Below are 27,210 nucleotides of genomic sequence, written 5' to 3' on the forward strand. Positions count from 1 at the left end.
AACTTTCAGAAATGAAAGACTACATGGGGAGGGAGCTTGCATGCTTCAAAAAAGAGCTTCAACAAAGGGACAAACAGATGGAGAACCTAACAACACAGATGAGGTGTCTCACTACCCCTGTGAATGCCCCCAAAGTCCCCCCTCCCTCCCCCACACCAACACCTACACATCCAAAGTCCAGCAGCACATCTCCGGCACCCACCAAACCATCACAGCCCAGCAACAGCCAAAAGGAAGCAGGAACACCTGCAGCCTCCAAAAAACCAGAGATCCTTCAGAAAAACATGACAGCTACAACCCCAGCTGAGAAACAGCCAGTGAAAACAGAGGCTGACATTGCCATCCTCATGGACTCCAATGGGAAGTTCCTACAAGGAGAAAGACTTTTTCCAGGCCTTAAAACAACAAAACTCTGGTGCCCAAAAACAGGGGATGCCCTCAGAATACTTTCTGACTCCACCTTTGGCACACCCTCACATATCATCATACACACAGGCACCAACGACTTGAGAAGGGAACAGGAGAGAGTTGGGCAGCTGATCTGCAGAGTAGCAGAGAAGGCTACAGAAATCTACCCCAACACAAAGATCACCATCTCTACCCTCCTACCCCGCAGAGACATCCACCCAGACACCATCCAGAGAGTCAACGCTGACATCTCCAAAGGATGTGCTCGCCTGCCCAATGTACACCTGGCTCATCACCCCTCCATCACAATCAGGGACCTGTATGACCATGTACACATAAAGAAGGACAAAGTCAATGTGTTTGCAAAAACACTGAAAGACACAGCGTGGGGCAGACAAAACACCTTCACACCCCTGAAAACAACACAGCTGCGAACCTACAGAACACAAAACCAGACACCCAGCATAAACCTACAAACTCATCACAGAGAACGACCACCACTGGCTGCACAATACCAGGGACCCCCACAACATGCTAAAATCCACATCAGGATACCCCATGCACCAGCACTACACCACCACAGATCTACACCAGCCCATCAGCAGAAACCCCAGTTTGCACCAGATCACCACCCAAGACACCCACAACCACAAAAACATCACTCCAGGCAGAGAAGCAACATGAGGAACAACCCAACATCAGCAGCAGCAACCAGCCTTCCACCCGCTCATGCAGCCTCAGGTGACAACACACCAAACCCAGCACCACTCCCACACTCCAGGAGCTACGCTCAGGCCCTGAAAGGACAAGCAAATACACTGGAGATGAGTGAGATCAGACAGCTGCTGAACTACATCAGTACCCAGCTGACAGCATGAAAGGCCACACAGCATGCAAACACCTGCCTAACAATGAAAAAAAAAAAAAAAAAAAAAAAAAAAAAACTTTTCTTTTCCAAAACACTATATTACATTAGAAAAGGATTACCTCTATTTTTGAAAACAAGAACTCTATACCGTGAACTCTTAAAATGACTCTGTCAATATCAACGTGGAATATTCAAGGATTGAATTCAGCAGCCTTTGGGCTAAAGAGCTCAAACACTGAATTCCAGAAGAGCATCAAAGATATGGATATTATAATTCTACAGGAGACATGGAGCAGGGCAGACACCGTCACCCACTGCCCACCCAACTACAGAGAAATCATCCTACCATCACAAAAACTCAACACAGTCCGACAGGGAAGAGACTCAGGAGGACAAATAATCTGGTACAAATCAAAACTCCACAAACACATCAACACAGTGAAGCAGTGCAAATACTACACCTGGCTTAAAATCCACAAGGAACTGCTCCCATCCAGAAAAGATATATACCTGTGTGCCATATACATCCCACCATCAGAGTCCCCCTACTACAGAGAAGACACGTTCTCCATATTAGAGGAAGAGACAAGCCACTTCCAGGCCCAGGGAAATGTGCTCATCTGTGGAGACCTGAACGCAAGAACAGGACTACAGCCGGACTTCACTGACACACAAGGGAGCAAATACATCAACAACAAACTGACTGTTATTAATAACACATTCTCCCATATCCACAGAAATAACCATGATCATATAGTGAATAAGAATGGGAAAGACCTCCTGCAGCTCTGTCGAAGCCTGGGTCTGTATATCATCAACGGTAGGTTACGAGGAGACACTTTAGGAAGAGTCACATTTTGCTCACCTCTTGGGAATAGCACAGTTGACTATATGATAACAGATATAGATCCTTCATCTCTCAGATCATTCACTGTTAGAGAACTAACCCCTCTGTCCGATCACAGTCAAATCACTGTGTATCTCAAAAAGACTGAAAATAACATTAACACAAAGCCCAGTAAACTGTACAATATCAGAAAACCATACAGATGGGCCGAAAACAGCGCTGAAGAATATCAGAAAGCACTCAGCAGCCAAAAAATACAAGCACTGATAGATAACTTTCTAAATAACATCTATGCTCACACCAATGAAGGTGTCAATCTTGCGGTCAAAGATTTAAATTACATATTTGAAAAATCAGCAAAACAATCCAAATTGAAAACAAAATCTGGAAAAAATCTAATACCCAAAAATGACAAAAATTGGTTTGATCAGGACTGCCAAACTATTCGCAAACAAATGAGAACACTTTCAAATCAGAAACACAGAGATCCAAATAATACAGAGATCCGCCTTCTTTACTGTGCAACACTAAAACAATACAAACATACACTCAGAACCAAAAAAGCACAATACACCCAAAACCAACTCACAATAATTGAGAAGTCAGTCAACACAAACCAATTTTGGAATAACTGGAACAATCTGAAAAAAACTGATCATGAAGAATTGGCAATCCAAAATGGAGAAATATGGGAAAGTCATTTCCAAACACTGTTTAATAAAGTACAAACAGACAAAAACTGTAAACAAAACCAAACAATCAACCAATTGGAAAAACTAGAATTAGCAATCAAAGATAACCAAAACCCATTAGATTTCCCAATAACTGATAAAGAACTTAAAGAAAAAATCAAAAACCTCCAACCCAGAAAAGCATCTGGACCTGATGGGATATTAAATGAAATGATAAAACACACAAGCAGTCAATTTCAATTGGCCATTCTAAAACTATTCAATGTGATTCTAAGTGTAGGTCACTTCCCTGACATCTGGAATCAAGGCTTGATCACACCAATCTTTAAAAACGGAGATAAATTTGATCCTAACAACTACAGAGGCATCTGTGTGAGCAGCAACCTGGGAAAGTTATTCTGTAGCATAATAAACGCTCGACTATTAGACTTCATCACCACACACAAGGTACTGAGTAGAAGTCAAATTGGATTTTTACCAAATTACCGCACATCTGACCACATCTATACATTACATACTCTAATTGAAAAACATGTCAACCAAGAAAAAGGTAAAATATATGCATGCTTTATTGACTTTAAAAAAGCTTTTGACTCAATTTGGCACCAAGGACTGTTTTACAAACTTATTGAAAGCGGCATAGGAGGTAAAACCTATGACCTTATCAAATCAATGTACACTGAAAGTAAATGTGGCGTAAAAATCGGCACCCAACGTACGAGGTATCTTTCCCAAGAGCGTGGTGTGAGACAGGGCTGCTGCTTAAGCCCAACATTATTTAACATTTACATCAATGAACTGGCAAGCAGTCTGGAGCGATCCGCAGCCCCTGGCCTCACACTACACAACTCACAGATCAAATGCCTGCTGTATGCAGACGATCTGGTTCTGCTGTCTCCCACTCAACAAGGTCTACAGCAGAACCTGGACCTGCTAGAACAATACTGCCAGACCTGGGCCCTGACAGTCAACCTGAAGAAAACCAAAATCATGATCTTCCAGAAAAGATCCAGATCCCAGGGAACACAACACACATTTACACTAGGCACTAACCCGATAACACACACATCACACTACAACTACCTGGGATTGAAAATCACGTCCACAGGAAACTTTAATCATGCTGTGAATGAACTGAGAGATAAAGCACGCAGGGCCTTCTATGCCATAAAACGGCAATGTCCTATAGAAATCCCTATTAGAATTTGGCTGAAAATATTAGAATCAGTAGTTGAGCCCATTGCACTCTATGGCAGTGAGGTGTGGGGTCCACTGACCAATCCAAATCAAGATTTCACCAAATGGGAAAAACATCCAATTGAGACCCTGCATGCAGAACTGTGTAAAAATATATTACACGTGCACCGGCACACAACAAATAACGCATGCAGGGCAGAATTAGGCAAATATCCTCTAATCGTAAAGATACAAAAAAGGGCAATTAAATTCTGGAAACATCTGAAACTCAGTGACCCCCAATCATATCATTATAAAGCCCTTCAATACCAAGAGATGAGCAAAGAAAGCAGTCCCCTCCCTCAGCTGATCCAGAGCTTCAGTCCTGATGCTCCACTAACATCTACTGATGCTCTGAATCACATCAGAATCAATCAGATTACTGCACAAATCAAACAGAATTACATCACTCACTGGCAAACCCAAACACAACAACATGCGCTGCTATTTGGCTCTAAAGAGAGAGTACAGTATGGCAGAGTATCTGTACACAGTGTCACAGAAACTGAGAAGCACACTGACCAGATACAGACTCAGCGGACACAAGCTGATGATAGAGACGGGCAGACACAGAAAAACATGGCTGCCAGCGGAGCAGAGACTGTGTTCACACTGTGATCTGAATCAGATGGAAACAGAACTGCATTTCTAACAGAATGCCCCAAATACACGGACATACGGACAGGGTTCTATGATAAAATACAGCAGATCCATCAGACATTTAAAACTCTTCCGAAGCAGGAGAAACTGCCGTATCTGTTAGGAGAACACAAGAACTGCTGTATGTTTGCTGCTCAATATGTGTCCGCCTGTCATGATGTTAGAGAAAACACTCAACTTGCCCTGATCTGATGTTTCCATATTACTGTATTGTATTACTTAGATGTATATTTTGCCTCTGTAAATCTAATACCATATTCTATTTTATTTTATTTCTAACTTATACATTCACATACACTAATTCACTTTGCACTACATGGTTAATACTTTTTATGGTAACACTTTAAATTAAGGTACACATATTACCTATTAACTAATTGCTTATTAACATGCTTATTAGTAGCATATTAGCTGTGTATTAGTACTTATAAAGCCCATATTAACGCTCTGGGGACGGATTAGGCGGTACCGCCCAAAATGGCATACTTTTACAAATGTGTAGTTATCTCAAAAACTATTAATGCTAGAGAGATGCGGGTTTTTTTGCCGTCTTCCTCAGATTCCGCTGAAAACAGCAGTGTCCAGTTTGTATATTAAACACTTCCCTTATTGCGCAATACCACTGCGTAAACAGGCCAGTGAAAACGATTGTGCTAGGCAGATTCAACACGCAACAGCCAATGGAAAAATTGCCGCTGGGAGGAGTCTTTTTCTAACCCAATCAGAGGAAGGTTATGTCTTCTAGCGATTCAGAGGACTCTGTAGCTCTGCTGTAGCCTTGTAAAAGCTGGCTGGACTAAAGTAAAAGACATGTAATCAATAAGCGTTCAGAGAATCAGCATCAGGGTGGAGAAAGCAGAAGGCGATCGGAGTGTTACAGAGAGCGATCGGAGTATTAGCGAGCACAAAGAGCTAAATTCGAGCGATCGGAGAATCCGCATCACGTGGAGAAAGCAGAAAGTGATCGGAGTGTTAAGAGATAAATTCGAGAGAGATACAGCATTATTACAGAATTGTTTTATCAAAATGGCAAGCAGTAAAAGATTTACGGCAGAACAAGCTCTGGAACAATTACTGGAAAGGCCTGGAGAGGCCTTGCTTTGCTCACTGGCATGCCTAGGACTGTTTTTAAAAAAAGTTAATTATTTAATTGTTCTTTACACATTTGATTAAACAATAACACATTTCTGTCAAGCAAAGAGTTTGAAAAAATATATTTTCTTTGTTCAAAAACTGTTCTATATTGTGTGTTTTTCAGTAATAAATGACAAAAATCTAATTTTCGTTTTTGAAATTCTCTAGTTTATTGTAAAATATTTCACTCATACTTCCTTTATATAAACATATTGCATGCATGCTTATGGTAGCTTAGGGTCTTCTGAATCCATAGATACCAAACACAGGGTGTTTCATCTCCTTTACATATGATTTATAAGCCCAAATATAAAAATAGAGAAAACAGACCAAAAAGGGCTTAGTCCCAAAAATAAAAAAAAACGCCTAGGACTGTTTGTAAATAAAGTTAATTATTTAATTGATCTTTACACATTTGATTGAACATTAACCCATTTCTGTCAAGCAAAGAGTTTGAAAAATATATTTTTGGGTCAAAAACTTTTAACTATTGTTGTGTGAGGTAGGATTTTCAGTAATAAATGACAAAAATCTCATTTTCGTCTTTGAAATTCTCTAGTTTATTGTACAATTTTTCACTCATACTTCCTTTATAGACATATTGCATGCATGCTTATGGTAGCTTAGGGTCTTCTGAATCCATTGATACCAAATACATGGTGGTCCATCCTCATTACATATGGTTTATAAGCCGAAATGTAAAAATAGAGAAAACGGACCAAAAAGGGCTTAGTCCCCTAAGGGTTAATGCCTTGTTCTGCATGACCATATTCTATGCCTAACAGACCATTAACTAAGAGTTTTTCTTTAATAAACTGATAGTTACTGCTTATTGGGAGTAAGTAAGGAATTTGTTGTATGAGAATTATGATCTTAATATGCTTTGCTGGTTATAGGCCTTATAAGCTGGTAGTAACAGAAGAACAGTCATTCTCTCTTAATAACACTTAATAAAAATAGTCTGTTCTTAGGTAACAACACACATAACTACAAGTGTTAATAGTGCCCAATTAACTCTAAATTAAGTCTTTATAAGTCTGAATATGTTACCCATTCTAAAGTGAGGTCTTGCTCATTATCAATTTCCTAGTAGTTGGACACTCATTAAGCCATACCCGTTCCCTATTCTAAAGCTGCCTTCTCTTCGAATTTAATAAATCCATTACAGCACACAAGTACTTCAATTATCGAACCTTAGTCTTAAGGCTGCACCTTAAAAAAGGTATATGGTTTACTCTTGGTTCACTGAAACGTAGGGAACACTATGCATTACCAAAGTGACTGATTTTCCATTCAGTAGCAGATCAAAGACGGCACAAGTAGTAATATCTCCTTTAATTTAGCATCTATGTAATAATGCCTTACAATGAACAACAGAGTAGCAAAATGACTTAACAAAAATAAAATAGCACAAAGATAAAACCTGTAAAGGTCAATGAGAACTAGTAGCTAATCTACTTTTGGCAGGTTATAAACAAATGTACTCCAGTCTGTATAAAACTGTGTAAATCTTTACAACAAAACTTTGTATTGTGTAAATCCTAAACATAGAACATGCACAGGACAAAATACAGTGGGGCTCGAAAGTTTGGGCACCCTTTGCAGAATCTGTGAAAATGCGAGTAATTTTAAAAAAATAAGAGAGATCATACTAAATGAATGTTATTTTTTATTTAGTACTGTCCTGAGTAAGATATTGTACATAAAAGATATTACCATTTAGTCCACAAAACAAAAAAGTTGCTGAAATTATTAAAATAACCCCACTCAAAAGTTTGGGAACCCTTGGTTCTTAGTACTGTGTTCTGTTACCTGATGATCCTCGACTGTCTTTCTGTTTTGTGATGGTTGTGCATGAGTCCCTTGTTTGTTCTGAACAGTTAAACTGAGCAGCGTTCTTCAGAAAAATCTTTAAGCTCCTGCAGATTCTTCAGTTTTCCAGCATCTTTACATGTTTGAACCCTTTCCAGCAGTGACTTTATTTTGATTTTGAGATACATCTTATCACACTGAGGACATTTGAGGGACTCAAACACAACTATTTAAAAAGATTCAAACATTCACTGATGCTCCAGAAGGAAACAAGATGCATTAAGAGCTGGGGGGTGAAAACCTTTGAACACGATGAAGATGGCCAAATTTGTCTTATTTTGTTGAAATATATATATTTTTTTCCATTTAGTTCTGCCCTTCGTAAGCAACAGAAGATTAAGTACAATTTAAGTACAATTTACCTTGATCTTCAAATTCAAAAAATTCCAAAATCATAGTCACTGCTGGAAAGGGTTCAAATGTGCAAAGATGCTGGAAAACTGAAGAATCTGCAGGAGCTTAAAGATTTTTCTGAAGAACGCTGCTCAGTTTAACTGTTCAGAACAAACAAGGGACTCATGCACAACCATCACAAAACAGAAAGACAGTCGAGGATCATCAGGTAACAGAACACAGTATTAAGAACCAGGTTTTCCCAAACTTTTGAGTAGGGTTATTTTAATAATTTCAGCAATTTTTTTTGTCTTGTGGACTAAATTTTAATATCTTTTATGTACAATATCTTACTCAGGACAGTACTAAATAAAAAATAACATTCATTTAGTATGATCTCTCTTATTTTTTGAAAATTACTCATTTTTTAAAAAATTCTGCAAGGGGTGCCCAAACTTTCAAGCCCCACTGTAGCCTTGTTTTGTATCTTAACTCACATTTTCAACATTTTGCACTGGCAGCAGAACAGAACCAAACAAATCAGCAAGTTAGTATTTTAATACTTCATCAGTAAGGGAAGAAGTTGCCCTCGAGATTTCATGTCCTCTATTATGGCTTTTTTTTCAGGGCTAATGTGGGTGGCACACTTTTTAGAAAAAGACAGGAGAGTCTCATTCGCAGGATCGAACTTCAGGCTTTTGTAGGTTTCTGGGTCCACTATGTGGAGCTCTGCAATTGGGGCCGTCATCTTGATAGTTCCACGATCCACGCCGTTTGCCCTGCAGGCTTCTGTCATTGTGCAGACACGGCTGAAGGTTTTCAGGACTTTCTTATATCTACGGATGACCTCAGCTGGTCCTTTGACTGTGAAATGAAATTGAGCGAATGCTCTCTGCACATAGTATATTTTCATCAAATACTTTCAATTCAAACCCACTAAATCCCAGCCTCAGTCCAATCAAAAGTACCGGCCGAAGTTGTGACCTTATCCCTTCCCTAAAACTATAACAAACTACAAGTATTTATAAGTAGGAGAGGGGGCAGGAAGAGGAAGTAGTGTTTAATGGTATGGAGTGTAAAGCAAGTTTTACAGTAAAATTAAATGTAACCAATCTCATTGGAATGTAGTGAAATCATATGGCAGTGTATGAGTGAGGTTGTAAGATATAATACGAGTATTTTTTTTTTAAATTATTATTATTCTACAGATTGGTAAGATTTGTCCCCAAGACTGTGATGCAACAACTGCCACTTCTCATTTAAATCAAGTAAAAAAAAAATTCTAGGCATGGGATAACCTGTTTATATAATGTGTGGTTAAAAGTACAATAGGCACTGGCTCCAAAAGGGGGAAATGCAATTTCCACTGAGAAAATTGTGATCTGAAATCCTTGCACCTTTGAGGATTAAATAAAGGTTTTTTTTTTTTTTTTTTTTTAATTAGCAGCTTTTAATCAATTAATGCTATTCTTACCTCTCATATGAGTTCGACTAGGCACAGCTACTGGTGCAGATGCTGATGGCCATGTGTGCTTTGTTTTCTGTCTTGCCATGAGAACATCACTGTCGGAGGACTCGCTGATATTAGGAGATGATGGAGGAATGTTATCATGGGCTGAATCTCCTGAATTTTCACTCTCTTCCAAATCAACTGCTTTTGGTTGAGCTTTAAAGTGTGGACAGATGTGAAATTTATCAACTTATGAACAGACACCTCAGTTTTCAATACAATTAAGTTTGCAAACACAAGTTCCTCTCAATTTACTCACTTGATGTCTTCTTCCCCATCAGGATTTGCTCACGTAAGAAATTACGTTCTTGCTCCAGATCCTTTATCATTTTTTCTTGCCATTCGATCTTGGCTTCTAGGAATTCAACTTTAGAGATTGAACCTTAAAAAAAGACAATTTGAGCAATTAAAAAAAAAATCAATAGGGAGAGAGCGAGAGAGAGGAAGAAATAATGACATGCATCAAAGGTCATGGGCTACATTTAAATCCAGGTCAGTTAGATTATAGGGTATGCCTTTACTTTATGATCCACAAAGACTTAGAAATTTGATTTGCCATGAAGTGAAAAAGTGACTTTCTGCCACCTACTGACAATTTTAATTTCACATTTAAAGCATCGTTTCATTATTAAAAAAAATTAAAACATCAGTATTCAACGTTTTATGCTTGAAACATTATTTAGGCATTTGTAACTATTCAGGTCCCTCTGAGCTGCATTTCACAGTGTGTGAATACATCTATATGCCACTTCAGATTCATCTTCTGCTTTAAAATCTTTAGGAGTCAGCTGTCCACATCAGTCCTTAAGGTACCAGCACAATAACACATTGAGAAAAATATGATCTAATTATCGTTATTGATGAAATCCCAGAAAATAGAGAAATATATATTTTTTTCAATATTGCACCCCCAACTGCCATCAACCTAATGTGATATATTTGTGATTTGTGTGGGGCTAATAATACTGTTGTGGACTCTAATATCATATGTCACCATGTACAGCAACATCGCTAACCAGAAAGCTATACAACCAAAAGTACTACATTTACATTTGGCAGACACTTTTATCCAAAACAAATTAAATAGTATTTAAACGTTTGATCATTTCTTGCTATGACTGTCTCTTTCTCTCTCTATCCTCTCTAATATCTGAATTTTGGAAAGTTAGAAAACACTGCTAAAAACATAAAGCATCACCTGATCCAAGGCTACTGATGCTGCTGCCGCTGGCACTTGGGGGCAAGCATTTTTTTTCTTCAGGACCTATAACACAACATAAACGCAACACATGAACAGGAAACATAAAATGTTTTTTTTTTTTGTTTTTTTTTTTACAAAGGTATATTAAACAATTTACCATTTGGATCATTTTTGGTCAACTCCACCATTGACACGTCTTTGGCAGCTTCTGTCTTCTTCTTTGCCTTAGGCTGTTTACAAGTTAAAAAAACAGAGTAAATGCGGTAAACAGTCACTATGATATCATTGATGTTCACGGCGCTGCTGACGTGTTTTATGGTGCACCCAATAACAAAGATAACACGTCAGCAGCGTCGTACGTCAACTGTCACAGCAGTCGCGCTCACAACAGACCTGGAAGAGAAGACAATGATGAATAAAGTTTGCATTTTTGTTATATTTGGAGCAAAATGTATTTTTGATGCTTCAATAAATTCTAACGGACCCTCTGATGTCACATGGACTACTTTGATGATGTTTTTCTTACCTTTCTGGACATGGACAGTATACCGTACACACAGCTTCAATGGAGGGACAGAAAGCTCTAGAGTTGGGTCCGAGTCCACCTTTGTCGAGTACGAGTCAAGACCAAGTCCACAAACATCGAGTCCAAGTCCGAGTCCGAGTCCAAAAGGGGCCGAGTTGGACTCAAGTCCGAGTTCTTAAAGGCCGAGTCCGAGTCGAGTCCGCCCGAGTCCAGAAAGTAATTAAATTAAAAAAGATTATAAATTGGTATTGTACATTTTTACATTCTATTAATATCTTAACCTTTCAACCCATTAAACCAATGGCAATATAAAAATGTAATAAAAAAAATACCACTGTTACATCTAGTCATTGCCATTGAACATTTTTATTTTATGTCAACAGAACTAGTTTCCTATCAAAAAAGTTTTCAAAGGTTTTATTGTATTACAAGTGCATGAAAATACAAATGAACCTATTTTATTATTGTATCACACTATATTGTCCTCCAGTTAAAGATGACATTTCAGTTATTTGATGCCTCTCCCCCACATTTGACAGAGGTAAAGTGCAGCCAATGAGGAGATCCTTAATGATGGCATTATGAATTTCTTGTTGTCTTGGAGAACTTGCATCATAAAGTTGCATTGCTTGTTTGGTCAGTTCTGGTCTTGCAAATCCTGCAATGCTGAGCTGTGCATCATCTGTTGGTTGCTGCTGCTGTCTTTGGTAGTCGGTTGCATCGGTTTTCGGATCACCAGTACACTGAACCGAAAACCGTTTCTTTCGGAGGCGTCCGATTTGAGAACCGATGAACTGATGATACTGCGCATGCGTGTAATTTTTCAAGTATTTTGTTAATCATCGGAAAGTGTGATAAAACTATATATAAAAAAAAAAAAATAATATATATATATATATATATATATATATATATATATATATATATATATATATATATATATATATATATATACAGTTTTTTTTTAAGATAGGGGCTACATGTTTCTAATCTGTATATTGTAGATTAGGCTATGTATGGGCCAAAGGGGTTTTCAGGGAAGTTGGACAATAATTAAGACTCTAAAGACTCCATGTTTAATATGAATAAGGGATGATTTATGAAATATCTGTACTGTATTTATAGTTAATGATGACAGATTCACAAACTGAGTTTGTAGTAAACAGACCATGAACACGAGTAGAGCAGCTGATGATACTGAACTGCAGCATGTGCCGGTGTCCTGACATTTTATCCTACCCTGTCAGATTTTCCTACCCGGGTTTTGAGCGATTCTCGTTCTCGAGTCAAGAACCGGTTGGATCAGTTTTCAGATCATCAGTTAACTGAACCGAAAACCGTTTCTTTTGGACGCGTCCGATTCGAGAACCGAGGAGCTGAAGATACTGCGCATTCGTGATTCAGCATGAAGCCGACTGACTCACAGCGCGTCTGAACCGAACTGATTATTTTGGTGATTGATTCTGAACTGATTTTGTGCTAATGTAATGAGTGCGGGTAAACCGAGGACTTGAATGAAGGGCAATCTGACGAAACGTAAGTTCATTTAATAACAAATACATCGCAATGGATTATGTATCCGGTGAACTGTTTTTTTTTTTCAACCGGTTTATCGAATCAAACCGTCCGAAAGAACCGGTTCGCGGAAAAGAATCGAACTTCCCTTCACTAATCCACATTGATATCCAGTGAGTGGTGCGTGTGTTTCGTCTGCAAGCAGGAGACTTCTGCCTGCCGGTGTGTTGCAGTAAAATGACAGAAGGGGAGACATTCATTAATTTATCATTTCAATTTTATGCTGGTTTTATTGTTACACATGACGTGGACTCGACTGTACTCAGAATATTTTCAGAGTCCAAAATGTTCAAGTCCGTGTCAAGTCCGAGTACAAATTCACCCGAGTGCGTGACAAGTCCGAGTTCATTCAAAATTGGACTCGAGTCCGGACTCGAGTCCGAGTCCAAGTTCGAGTACCCCAACTCTAGAAAGCTCTCATCTAAAATATCTTAAACTGTGTTCTGAAGATGAATGGAGGTCTTCCTGGTTTGGAACGACATGAGGGTGAGTCATTAATGACATAACATTTTTGGGTGAACTAACCCTTTAATTATATTATATTATGTTATATAACTTAGACACCTGTTTTATTTCAGAAAAAAAAACCAACTCTTTTAATAATGTGGTAAAATAAACTTTAGTGCGAGACTTTATAATTTGCATTAGAAAAAAAAAAGAACATCAGTGCAAGCAGTATGAGAACTATTCCTTACAGTCCGAATTAAAGCATAGGTTTCAGCATCTATGATACATTGAGTGAAAGGACAAATAATGAGATTTAATGGTGGGGCCATTTATATCATCGTATAGTTATTTTTTTATTTAAAAAATAAGAACAAAAAAGTAAATTAAAATCAATAAGAAAACAATAGAAAATATATACTAATTAAATTTAGAAGTTTCCACATTAGTTTATTGAACAAGTTGTAAAAAATACGAAGAAATAATCAAATGACAATAAACAGTCGTCCATAATGTTTGCTTATTAAAGCTACTTAAGTAACGTAATGTCTTTTCCTTATCATGTTTGATTTACTTTAATGTCACAAAATGAATTAAACATACACTGATTCTTAATAAAGCTACAAAAGTTCTTATGTTGATTGATTAGAATCGGGGTGTCAAACTCAGTTCATGGAGCAGGCCTGCAGAGTTTAGTTCTAACCCTGCTCGAACAAACTGATAACTGAGTTATCGTAATTCAGCACAGGCCTTGTAATAATTCAGAGGGTAGCGCTTGGTTGGCACTTAACTTATCATTTTAGGTTCACAAATGTTATTTCCTTTGCTATCTTCTTCACCCCTGACCTTCAATCGCCAAAGCAGATGCGGAAGTCAGTGCACGTGTTCAAAGCAGAAAAATTATTGTTCCCACTCCGTCACTGTAGGTGGCGGTAATGCACTGCAACGCTGACTGATGGAGGAGGAAAACACTAGAGAACAATAAAGAACAATTTCCGCCCTTTTCATTTATTCGCTGATGCAGATGGGACGTGATGTAATATTATGGGAGATAGGTAGCTTGAATCAAGTAGTTGGTCAATATGGTGTCACATTACGAGTTTTTGAGCCGAATTCTTTTAAGACAGTGCTCCAAGGAAATCCTTAAGTTCAGCAGGTGGTTAATGAAAGAAGGCCTGATTCGAAAATCAATGAAATGTACCTACTCTCATCTTATGAGGTTGAAACTACGAAATGGCAAAAATGAGCCAATATGGTGAGTATAACAACCACATGTATTAATTTTGTGCATATCATGACTGTCAGACTGAAACCTCGTATCTCTAAATTTCCGGCTCTCCAAACTGTCAAACCTTATAGTCTCTACTGTGTGAATGAAGTGCTGCACAGAGCTTAAGCATGCTATGCAATGGGGAATAAAGAACTGGTTCTTTAATATATAATAACATGAAATTGTGTCCAAATGCCACACAAAAACCAATTGTGTCCATAGCTACAGTAAACTTTAAAACCTGCAAGTCGATGAAAATGCAATACAATGCACTTACTGCTTCAGATTTGCCCATTCTAATGATAATATATATATAAATATATATATATATATATATATATATATATATATATATATATATATATATATATATATATACACACACACATTTGAGCTTTATTGTAGTAAACTGTTAATAATATAATGAATAATATAAACGTGCAAGCTTATTCTGAAAATATATAAAGCCTTATATATAAAGAACTTTGATAACACAGTGTTTCATTATATATGTTTGTGTGTATATATAATTTATATTTGTTTGTTTGGAAATGCAAGGTTTCCGCCGGACAGTGATAGGACAATATCATATATCCCTTATCCTAAATTTCAACTACAACTGAACCCATTGGTTGGTATTGTTAGTATGCTTTGTAATCATAAATTGCATAATATTACGGTTTGCAAAATAAAAGAAAAGCGTTAGTATAAATTAAAGGCACAATAATTCTCACACAGCTGTTTTTATTCTTAATTTTCAGGATATGCAGAGATTCATGTCACAAAGGAAAATCCTTTGCAAAGTCCATCCGACATGGCTCCATGTTTGAGAACTCTCATATTTCACTTCAAATGTGGATGCATTTCATTTATAGGTGAGCAGTTTTGACGTTGTATAAAAACACATCATAGGTCTTCTCAGGTCCTAAGGTCTTTACCTGCCCATCTGACCCAAATTGCCTATTACCTGAACCTAACTTGACAAAACATTTTTAAATGTTGTACACAAATACTGACATTTTAGCCTGAGAGCTTTAGAATCAGAATCAGAATCAGAATGAGCTTTATTGCCAGGTATGTTTACACATACGAGGAATTTGTTTTCGTGACAGAAGCTCCGCAGTACAACAGAATGACAGCGACAGAACATAAAACACATAATGAAAGAATAAAAAATACAAATAAGAAGATAGTGAATGACAATATACAAATGACAATTGTAGGCAGGTATATTTACAAAATGCAGTTATGTATGTACATGTATATTATTTGCAAAATTTAAGTGTATAGTAAGTATGTGTGTTAGATAAATAAAGTGTATGTGTATATAAATATAAAGTGTAGTGTGTTCGCAGTTATTATCAGCTGTTCATAAGATGGATTGCCTGGGGGAAGAAACTGTTCCTGTGTCTGGTCGTTCTAGTGCTCAGTGCTCTGTAGCGTCGACCAGATGGCAACAGTTCAAAGAGGGAGTGTGCTGGATGTGAGGGGTCCAGAGTGATTTTGACAGCCCTTTTTCTCACTCTGGATAAGTACAGTTCTTGAATAGAAGGGAGGGTTGTACTGATGATTCGCTCAGCAGTCCGGACTACCCTCTGTAGTCTTCTGAGGTCAGATTTAGAAGCTGAGCTGAACCAGACAGTTACTGAAGTGCAGAGGATGGATTCAATGATGGTGGAGTAGAACTGTTTCAGCAGCTCCTGTGGCAGGTTAAACTTTCTCAGCTGGCGAAGGAAGTACAACCTCTGCTGGGCCTTTTTCACAATGGAGTCAATGTGAATGTCCCACTTCAGGTCCTGAGAGATAGTGGTGCCCAGGAACCTGAATGACTCCACTGCAGTCACAGTGCTGTTCATGATGGTGAGTGGGGGGAGTGCAGGGGGTTTTCTCCTGAAGTCCACGATCATCTCCACTGTTTTGAGCGTGTTAAGCTCCAGGTTGTTGAGACTGCACCAGACAGCCAGCTCTTTTACCTCCTGTCTGTAAGCAGACTCGTCACCATCCTGAATGAGGCCGATGAGTGTGGTGTCGTCTGCAAACTTCAGGAGCTTGACAGAGGGGTCCTTAGATGTGCAATCGTTGGTGTACAGGGAGAAGAGCAGTGGGGCGAGAACACAGCCCTGGGGAGCTCCGGTGCTGATTGTACGGGTGCTGGATGTGTATTTTCCCAACCTCACTAGCTGCTGCCTGTCTGTCAGGAAGCTGTTGATCCACTGACAGATGGAGGTGGGCACGGAGAGCTGTATGAGTTTGGGCAGGAGGAGGTTTGGGATGATCGTGTTGAAGGCCGAGCTGAAGTCCACAAACAGGATCCTCACATAAGTCCCCGGTCTGTCTAGGTGTTGCAGAACATAATGCAGTCCAATGTTTACTGCATCATCCACAGACCTGTTTGCTCTGTAGGCAAACTGAAGAGGATCCAGCAAGGGCCCAGTGATGTCCTTCAGGTGGGCCAGCACCAGTTTTTCAAATGACTTCATGACTACAGACGTTAGAGCCACAGGCCTGTAGTCATTTAGTCCTGTAATTTTGGGTTTCTTAGGGATGGGGATGATGGTGGAGCGTTTGAAGCATGAAGGGACTTCGCACAGCTCCAGCGATCTGTTGAAGATCTGTGTGAAGATGGGGGCCAGTTGGTCAGCACAGGATTTCAGACAGGCTGGTGTAACACAATCTGGGCCTGGTGCTTTTTTCCTTTTCTGCTTCCGGAAGACCTGGCGCACCGCATCCTCGCTGATCTGAACTGCAGGTGTGGGGGAGACGGGGGATGCAGGAGGTGAGAATGGTGAGAGTGCTTGATTGGAGAGGTGTTCAGGATGGGTTGCAGGAGCTGTTAATGGTGTGAACGTTTGTTTGGAGAGGCATTCAGGGCTGGTTGCAGGAGTTGTGAAGGGTGTGAATGGTTGTGTGGGGAGGTGTTCAGGGCAGGTGATGGGTGTTCTTTCAAACCTGCAGTAAAACTCATTCAGATCGTCTGCCAGTCGTTGATTCTCTACAGTGCTGGGGGGTGGTGTCTTGTAATTGGTGATCTTCTTTAGATTTTTCCACACTGATGCGGAGTCGTTGGAAGTGAACTGAGTCCTTATTTTTTCAGAATAATTCCTCTCTGCCACTTTGATCTCCTTTTCCAGTGTGTATTTAGCCTGTTTATACAGGACATTGTCCCCCTTCATGTAAGCATCTTCTTTGGCCTGACGGAGCTGTCTGAGTTTTGCAGTGAACCACGGTTTGTCATTGTTGTAATGTAGTTGAGTCTTTGTAGGAATACACATATCCTCACAGAAACTGATATATGATGTTACGGTCTCTGTGAGTTCATCCAGATCAGTGGCAGCAGCTTCAAAAACACTCCAATCAGTGAGGTCAAAACAAGATTGTAAATCCTGCTCTGCTTCATTAGTCCATCTTTTTACAGTCCTTGATACAGGTTTAGCTGATTTTAGTTTCTGCCTGTAGGACGGTATAAGATGAACCAGAAGGTGATCAGAACGTCCCAAAGCTGCTCGTGGAACAGAGTGAAATGCATCCTTTATTGTGGTGTAACAGTGATCCAATATATTACAATCGCGAGTATGCATGCAGCCAGAGTGGTGAACAGTCCATCAGAGTGAAATGGCCAAAATACAAAAAGGGGGAACATTCCCTTCACTACAGAAAAACAGCACCAACCTACAGTAAGTATAAAAGGATAATGTTACCATACAATAAATATGGAAAATATGTAGATCTTCTGCAAAATTAGATCAATTAACTAATTGTTATAATATAACAATTAACACGTACATTACATTATACATGTGGTTTATGGTAAATGTTGTTTGATTGACCACAATGTTGTTTGATCCCAATTGTAGAAAAATGTCTACTTAAAGGGGGGGTGAAATACTATTTCATGCATACTGATTTTTTTACACTGTTAAAGAGTTGGATTCCCATGCTAAACATGGACAAAGTTTCAAAAATTAAGTTTGAAGGAGTATTTCTGTTCCAAAATTACTCCTTCCGGTTTGTCACAAGTTTCGGAAAGTTTTTTTCGAGTATGGCTCTGTGTGACGTTAGATGGAGCGGAATTTCCTTATATGGGTCCTAAGGCACTTCTGCCGGAAGAGCGCGCTCCCATATAGCAGAGCACTGAGAGCACAACAGACTTCACTGATCAGAGCGAGAGCGTCGCGAAATGTCACAAAAGAAGTGTGTTTTTGGTTGCCAGGGCAAGACAACCCTGCACAGATTACCAAAGGAGAAACAGCATTAAGGGACCAGTGGATGGAGTTTATTTTTACAGAGCATCAACGGAGTTGTGCAAGTGTTTGTTCTCTGCATTTCGAAGATGCTTGTTTTACAAACAAGGCCCAGTTTGATGCCGGATTTGCACATCGTTTATTTCTTAAGGATAATGCAGTCCCAGCGAAAAAGGGTCACGATCTTGTGTTGGAACCGCATGCCGTGAGTAAAACTGCTTCAAATATCTCTGTGTTGTTAACTTAGCTATCGGCACGTAAGCACATCAAGTAAACAACATGCGATGTTGGCATCAAACTGCACTTTCCACATGTACAGCTTAACCCCTTTACGTGCAAACATCGCTGACGGCCCCAGTTTATTATTGTTTCACTTTCACAGCACATTAAACATCACTGTCTTACTTCATCTGGACAAACTGTGCATCAATGGAAAGTTTAAAGACTCAAGCTTCGATATTTGACCAATATTTTGATAAAACATTGTTGCAGTGACAGATATTTAGTGATTTATGTCAGGAGTGCAAAATAATAAATCCGTATTATGCCACATTTTGAATAGAAATTCACAACTCACTCATATTCAGTCAAGTCAGCAGTGGTTTATTTGTGTTCACAAAGACTCACTGAACAGCGTCAATAAGGATTTTTAGACCAAAGATGCATATCTGCGGAGATATATGGATATATTTACTGATGTTTACTTCATATTTCTTCAGACAGAATCGTCATTTCTATTCATTTTCCACGGATTTACGCGATCAGATGATAAACAGCCTCTCCCAGCGATCTCTGTGTGCGTGCAGTAGTCACAGCTCGTGCGGTGTGTCACTCAGACTCTGATTGGGTCTTTCAAACGTCAATCTTAGAGTTTCATATCTGGACACCGCCCCATCGTGTCACATGCTTCCTGCACACTTCCTGGTAGTTATCTGGCCAAAACAACACTGAAACACCTCTGTACACACAAAATATCCGAATAATAAACCCGCGATTACGATAGTAAAGCTTGGTATGAGAATTTCTTGAGATCTTGGGCGTTTTTATAAAAGAAAATCGAAAATGTACATCGGAAATGCTAACTTGTGCAGCGATGAAAAAGGCTACAAATAACATATTTTTACAACAGTAAACGACCAAATTCCACCCCTGATCGCTAAAGGAAGTTATTATAAACACTCGATCGGGGTTTAAAGTGAGTTTTGAGTAAAAGTGTACTAATAATTTCATAAATTGTCAGATGTAGCTTGATGCTAACGTTAGCACCAATGCTACTAATAGCAGTTGCTTTTCTTCTTCATAATGCATTTTTGTCTCAATAATTCACGTAAGGTCGTAAGAAAATGTTTTGTTGTATTTTTATAGTAAGTAGGGATGCACCGAAATGAAAATTCTTGGCCGAAACCGAAAACCGAAAAAGAGAAAACCAAGGCCGAAAACCGAAACCGAAACACCGAAATAAATTATGCCAATTATTAGTACCATTGCATTTATTGCTATGACAGTGTACTAACTACTAAAATTAAGACATTGCAATTGCATAAATTAATATTAAAGTTTCAAAGATAATTACAATTACATAACTTATTTAAAAAAAACATGAAAAAACTTAATTACAAATGATGCAAATATTTATTAAGCACATTGCAACAATGCACAGTATAAAATAAAATTCAAACAAAAAATTTATCCCACTAATGTGTATATTTAATAATAATGTACAGGCCTACTGGCCTGCAGAAAGGTTTTAAAATGAACAGTTCTCTCATAAAAACAAAGTGCATTTAGGTGAAGTGCATTTGAAATTTTTCTATGTAGGACTAGAAAGTGCATTACTTCTCCAGTAGGCAAGACTGTTATCACTTCTGGGGATGGAGACTTAAGACAGATAACCATCTAGCTGTTGAGCAGTTGAGCTTGTCATCTGCCTGACATTTGAGACATATTTGAGAGAGTGTATTTAAATAGGACCAGGGCATAAATAAACATTTTTATCAAATTAAAGCAGAAATCTAGCAGAAAATCTAGCATAAATATGGCTACAATCTGATATTATGTATGTATATATGTTTGTGTGTGTGTGTAGTAGCCTAAGAACAAAATAGCCAACGTATTATTATTATTTGAGGCACTTTCTTGCAGAATTCCACTGAACATATCAGACAACGATGGTGCATGCCCCTCATCTGGTGCAGAGACCAGTCTTTTCTGCGCTCTGATCTGTCTCCTGCGCTTGGCGCTTCTCCGTCTCCACGCGGGTTCTCCGCATCCAGCGCGGCCTGGATCATTTCTCGTGCGCGCTGCCTTATTTCCGCATACAAGTAATGGTCTTTATAACGCGGATCAAGCACATTCGCGATGAAGTGCAGAGGATCCGAAAAGATCTCAGTGAGACGTGTGCTAACAGACTCTATAAGACTGTACTTTTCTTTGTTTTCACTTCGTGGTCCGTCTTAATCTCTTTGTTAGGAGACGTTTTAGTGCTGCGAATAAAGGAGTAAGAAGAGAGAGAACGTTCTCACTGGTGTTAAGTGAATGTCGCGTGGAGCTCGTGGTCTGCGCTTTGCAGGTGCACGTGCAGGTCGCGGTTTTTGTTTGCGTCATCACAACATTTCGGCCGTGTTGTTTCGGTGAAAAAAGTCTATCGGCCGAAAAGCGAAAAGGCCATTTTCGGCCGAAAATTTTCGGTTGCCGAAATTTCGGTGCATCCCTAATAGTAAGACTTTTGATAAATAAGGGCTCAATGCAAAGAGAGACTGAAGTGAGATCGCTGCTTTGTTGCTTTGTAAAGCCTGAAAAACCACAATCAAGGCTAATAAAGGTGGAATAAAAACAATAGAATACTGATAAAAGAATAATGCGGATAATGTGTCATACTTGGCGGAGGTGTGAAAGAACCATTTGGTGAGAACAATACAATCATGATTCGGGCAGTTTTTAACAGTGAAACATACACAAAGAGCACAGGAAAGTTTACATGTGAGATCTTACAGAGATGACAAGGGCCATAAATCAATCTGATTAGCCTTCTCTAAAAACACACATGACATGGCCTTAGAAAATATTTCATAAAATTCACAGTTTTACAGATTCAATTATGACATTTTTTATGAAAGTTTGGAAGACTTGTGGCTTTAGCTACACTGTGTTTTCAAACTCATTTCCTACATCAACATTTTTTTAAATACATTTAAAACATATGTTTTTAATATTTTTATTTTTGTTTTTATGTTTGAGCTTATATATCTCTATTATCATAACAGTCTGAGTGATTCTGATTCCTGAACAGTAAACTTTAAAGTGTCAGCTTTGTGAACAAAGGTTGATTATGTATCTAGTCAGAAAGAATCATGAGCAGAAACCTTTTTATTTTGGGTATGTCATTTCGGTCTCCATGCCAAAAAAGGGGGGTTACTCGTAAGGGGTTAAAAAAAAATAAAAAAATAAAAAGACGAAAAAAAAAGTGGAACTTAGTCATTTTCCAAAACCGCTAAGCAAATATATACAGTTTTAGTACATACCACATAGAGACGTCTTTGCTGATGCTGCTCTTGTTCAATTTCAGCCTCTGGATCTGATTCTGGATCATAAATATACGCTGAATCTGACTGTTAGCCATGGTTTGTTTTGGATGTTTTTGTCCTCACGGTAATGTCGCAGTTTCCAGACGCGCTCAACGCAGAAGCCTACTGGCGCTCGTGATTCTTTAGCTCCGCCCACACGTCACGCCTCCAGGCGCTCGTGTTTTTCCGGGAAAAATCGGTACAGACTATCTTTCTCTTATGAATATAATAAAACTAAAGACTTTTTGGAGTTATGAAGGATGCAGTACTACTCTATAGGTACTCAAGATTACAGGATATTGAGTGAAAACGAGCATTTCACCCCCCTTTAAAAAATGCCAGGTTCCTTGTATTTTTTGCATTATAGAGTATGTGGCGAGTCTGGTAAGACTGTTTTTTGAGGAGGTGGTCCTCAATCCTGGCCCATACCAAGAGCAGATTAATCAACTGGAGGTTCCAGACCACTTATGTGCTGCCTTTGACAAGCCTGACCTACAGGAATCTGAAGTCAGACCCTGGTCCCGTTTTACACAGATGTAGTAGGAGCAGGTTTAGATAGTGTGTGTGTGTGTGAGTGAGAGAGAGAGTGTGTGTGAGTGTGTGTGAGAGAGAGAGAGAGAGAGAGAGAGAGAGAGTGTGTGTGTAATTTTTAGTATTAACATCAAGTCATCAAGTGTCAAGTGTACATCAAGTGTAATTAAAGTCCTTTGTCATTATTTATTGTAGTGAAGGTAGCTTGAAGCCTGTGTATCTCTCTGATGTGAATGTGGATCTTATTTTAACAACAACACTTGATGGGAGGACAACACGTATTTTTCTTCCCAAGGTGCCCCAACACCATCTGACAAAGTTCCTGTAAGCAGTGTGACGGTATCGCCTAAAGACAAAAAAAGGAAACTAGATAATAATGCATTGTTTGCAGAACAGAAACTGACTGTTGCAGATATGATTATTCTCTTACTCTTCGAAAGTAAAAAAAACTTGGTCATAGTCGCCATAATACTGGACCAAGGATGTGTATTCAACTTGAAGAACCCATGGGTTCAAGCAGACCGCTTCAAAACCTGGGTGTTGAGTCATGCATCCAGGTTGCAGTTCTGCTTCTGCACATTTATCAACAACCTATATAAAAAATTATGTAACAACTTTGTAGCTTTAGTATTTTACTATTTTACTCTAGTATTAGTAATTTATTCTAGACTGTAGTATATTTTATGTAATGTATTAACACATAGGCACTGTATTACAAATGTTAAGGTTTTTTGAAGAGTTTGCTATCTTCAGTTCTACTCTGCTGCTGTGTCATTTATAGGCTGATTAATAACAATGATACCCATTCTCTGCACTTCTTTTACAAACCTGCCTAACCTCCCTACAACATAGTCTTTCAGGACCAGTGTCCATGTGTTTGCAGTAGCCACAGGAGCACCTGAATGAAAAGCATAGTACAGTTTAAGTTGACAAATTAAATATCTAGATCCAATCAGGTGCTAGTTGGAAAATAAGCCACGCCCACTATTTTCCTCATTTATTATTCCGTTTCTCTCGGAAATACGTCACAACACTGGAAGAAAGTCGTTTGACTTTAAATGTAAATGTTTATACAGGACGGTACAGAAAGTGCAGAAGTGGGAGAGAGTGGAGGGGACGGCGTCAGAAAGGACCTAGCGCTGGGACTCTCTCAAGGATCACCTGAAGTACAACCACACTATAAGCAGGAGGCTGTTGGTTCTAACATTTTAGAGTCCCCTTTGGTAGAAATCTCATCCTGCATTCCCCACAGGAAAGAAGACACAGTCCTTAGAACACCCCCCCCCCCCCCGCCCCACTCGGGGTGCCCTCTATAATGCTGGGCCTTTGGGAATTGTCCTAATCTTCCCTCCCCTTACAGCGGTCCTGGTTGAAGGTTCCCTTCTTGAACTGTGCAACACATTTTCACTGCACAAATGTACACATCTCTTGTCATGAAACACATTGCTAAAACATGTTTTTGACAGAAACTGTAGTTTTCCTCCAAAATAAAAGATCAACTGGTTTCAGTCATAAAAGTACAAGGGTTTCTCTTGCAAGTTCCACAAAAAATATGCATTTATATGGCAAATTATTTTACAGAAACCTTTAAATGTTATTGTATTTGGATTGTTCTACTACATGTTTTTAACAATACATATATGCATACTCTGCTGCAAATAAATTTTGGGATAATTTTATCTGTTTTATACAGTATGTTTCCAAAATAAAACTGCTGTTATACCATTTTGGGCATGGGGTAGTTTATTGAAGTTGATTGTAAAGCAATTGCTGCCAGTCATTTGATTTTTAGCCTTGCATTGTACAGTGTTGATCTAAATGCCAACTAGGGTCTAGGTGTCTTTATACATGGTACAAGGTACGATGGGGCAACAACGTCGTGTTATCAACATTGATTAACTTTTCAAAATCAACACCTCATTCAGCTTTCATCCCAGGTCTGCAGAACGACCCTAATTAACCCGTAATGCAGGTAAGACGGTGAAACAGTGTCGCGATTTCAACGTTGATCCAATTTGCAAAATCGAAAGGTAATTCAACGTTATTCAACCATGGTACCTGACGTTGTTTCAACGTTGAAATGCCGGCTGGGTTGCTTTGATTACTGCTTTGCACACTCTAGGCATTCTCTTGATGAGCTTCAAGAGGTAGTCACCTGAAATGGTCTTCCAACAGTCTTGAAGGAGTTCCCCGAGAGATGTTTAAAGGGGGGTGAAATGCTCGTTTTCACTCAATATCCTGTTAATCTTGAGTACCTATAGAGTAGTACTGCATCCTTCATAACTCCAAAAAGTCTTTAGTTTTATTATATTTATAAGAGAAAGATAGTCTGTAGCGTTTTTTCCCGGAAAAACACGACCGGCTGGAGGCGTGACGTGTGGGCGGAGCTAAAGAATCACGAGCGCAAGTAGGCTTCTGCGTTGAGCGCGTCTGGAAACTGCGACATTACCGTGAGGAAAAAAACATCATATAAAACAAACCGTGGCTAACAGTCAGATTCAGTTGTATATTTATGATCCAGAATCAGATCCAGAGGCTGAAATTTAACGAGAGCAGCAGCATCAACGACTACAGCAGGACGTCTCTATGTGGTATGTATTGAAACTGTATATATTTGCTTAGCGGTTTTGGAAAATGAGTAAGTTCCACTTTGTCATCTTTTTTTTTTTTTTTTTAAGGTGTACATTTGGAAAGTGCAGCTTGATGATAACATCACATGTTGTTTACTTGATGTGCTTACGCGCCGATAGCTAAGTTAACAACACAGAGATATTTGAAGCAGTTTTACTCACCGCCTGCGGTTCCAACACACGATCGTGACCCTTTTTCGTTGGGACTGCATTATCCTTAAGAAATAAACGATGTGCAAATCCGGCGTCAAACTGGGCCTTGTTTGTAAAACAAGCATCTTCGAAATGCAGGGAACAAACAAAAACACTTGCACAACTCCGTTGATGCTCTGTAAAAATAAACTCCATCCACTGGTCCCTTAACCCTTTGACACGTAAGATCACACCTGTGTGGTCAGTCTTGGCTGGTCCCTGGAGCATACGATCACACCGGTGTGATTAGAACGTTCAGTAAATCACGTGATCAACTGCTAAATTCAAAATTTCAAACTTTAGCTTTCACTGCTTTCCCGCTTTGACTGGCACTGAGCCAGAGACAGACGTGCTCAGCTACAATTATTATCACAACTGTTCAGTGTATTTTAATGTTTATTTTATGTTTCATTAACTTTAAATTACTCTACACAATAACAGAAATATAGGTTGTTATTGCACACTCATATTTATAACAGTAAAATAACATTTTAAACATGTAATATTAATATTTATTCAAGTCAAACACATACCTTGTAGATAACAGCTGTTTCACAACGCAAGCGTCACCGACGTGTGAACAGCGGGTATTTTTTCAGACGTGCGTGCATGTTAATCAATAAGCAGGAGCGTCGCGTGAGATGCAGTGAAGCGGGGGTTACAGTCATATATTTCGGGAAACATGGATGATCTTGCATGTTGTAAATCCAGCAGGCTCTAAGTCCAACTCTCTATCAGTGTTGTAAACAAATAATGGCGGCGCCCATAGCCCGTCACGTGATAACTTACCGATCAACAAACATGATGTTTTTTTTCTTATATTAATATTAACCACGTTAGGAGTTAACTTACATATATTTAACTATGTTAATAACTACAAGTTTGTAAATATTTTGTATTAAAGTGGAGATTTTTGACCGCGAGGCAGAGAGTGACAGTGATGAGGATCTTCCCCCAAATCTTGAAGCTCTGGACAACTTTGAAGACGAAGAGATGACACCAGTTCCTAATGAGGCAGAAGAGGTAACGTTAAACTCATTGTTGTGGAAGGCAACCAACCTTTTATATCCTCCTGGCCCAGGCAATTTTAACAACCAGCACTGTGGTGTGCAAGATCCACCAGAATCACCCAGTGAGGTAAATTGTTTTAAATTGTTTCTAACGGAAGATGTCATGGGAGAAATTGTGGAGGAAACAAACCGCTATGCCTCTGACTTGCAAGAGAACGAAATGAAAGGGAAGCTGGTTAAATGGGTTCCAACAAATATCCCTGAAATGTACACATTTTTAGTGTCAGTTCTCTTAATGGGTGTGATCAAAAAACCATCACTTCGTGATTACTGGAGCACAGACCCCATGCTCTTGACCCCATTTTTTGGGTCTTTGTTCTCACAGGATCGCTTCCTTCTGCTCCTCCGCTGTCTTCACTTTGCAAACAATGCGTCAGCAGTTTCCAATGACCCGCTGAAAAAAATCA

General features: G+C 39.0%; 2 protein-coding genes across 3 annotated transcripts in view; both read left to right on the top strand.

Annotated features, from left to right (window-relative positions):
• The window catches only part of LOC113071647 (uncharacterized), a 2,889-nt gene extending 1,537 nt beyond the window's left edge, over positions 1-1,352 (top strand). Inside the window, exon 2 of the mRNA XM_026244955.1 lies at positions 1-1,352. This exon is cut by the window's left edge and continues 918 nt beyond it. Within this exon, the coding sequence (XP_026100740.1) occupies positions 1-1,286 (1,286 nt within the window). The 3' untranslated portion in view covers positions 1,287-1,352.
• LOC113071650 (CD209 antigen-like protein C) overlaps positions 1-27,210 on the top strand; it is a 291,989-nt gene that overhangs the window by 19,491 nt on the left and 245,288 nt on the right. The gene's annotated exons all lie outside the window — the stretch shown is intronic.

The sequence above is a fragment of the Carassius auratus genome, unplaced genomic scaffold (assembly GCF_003368295.1).
Source record: "Carassius auratus strain Wakin unplaced genomic scaffold, ASM336829v1 scaf_tig00007763, whole genome shotgun sequence".
Lineage (NCBI taxonomy): Eukaryota > Metazoa > Chordata > Actinopteri > Cypriniformes > Cyprinidae > Carassius > Carassius auratus.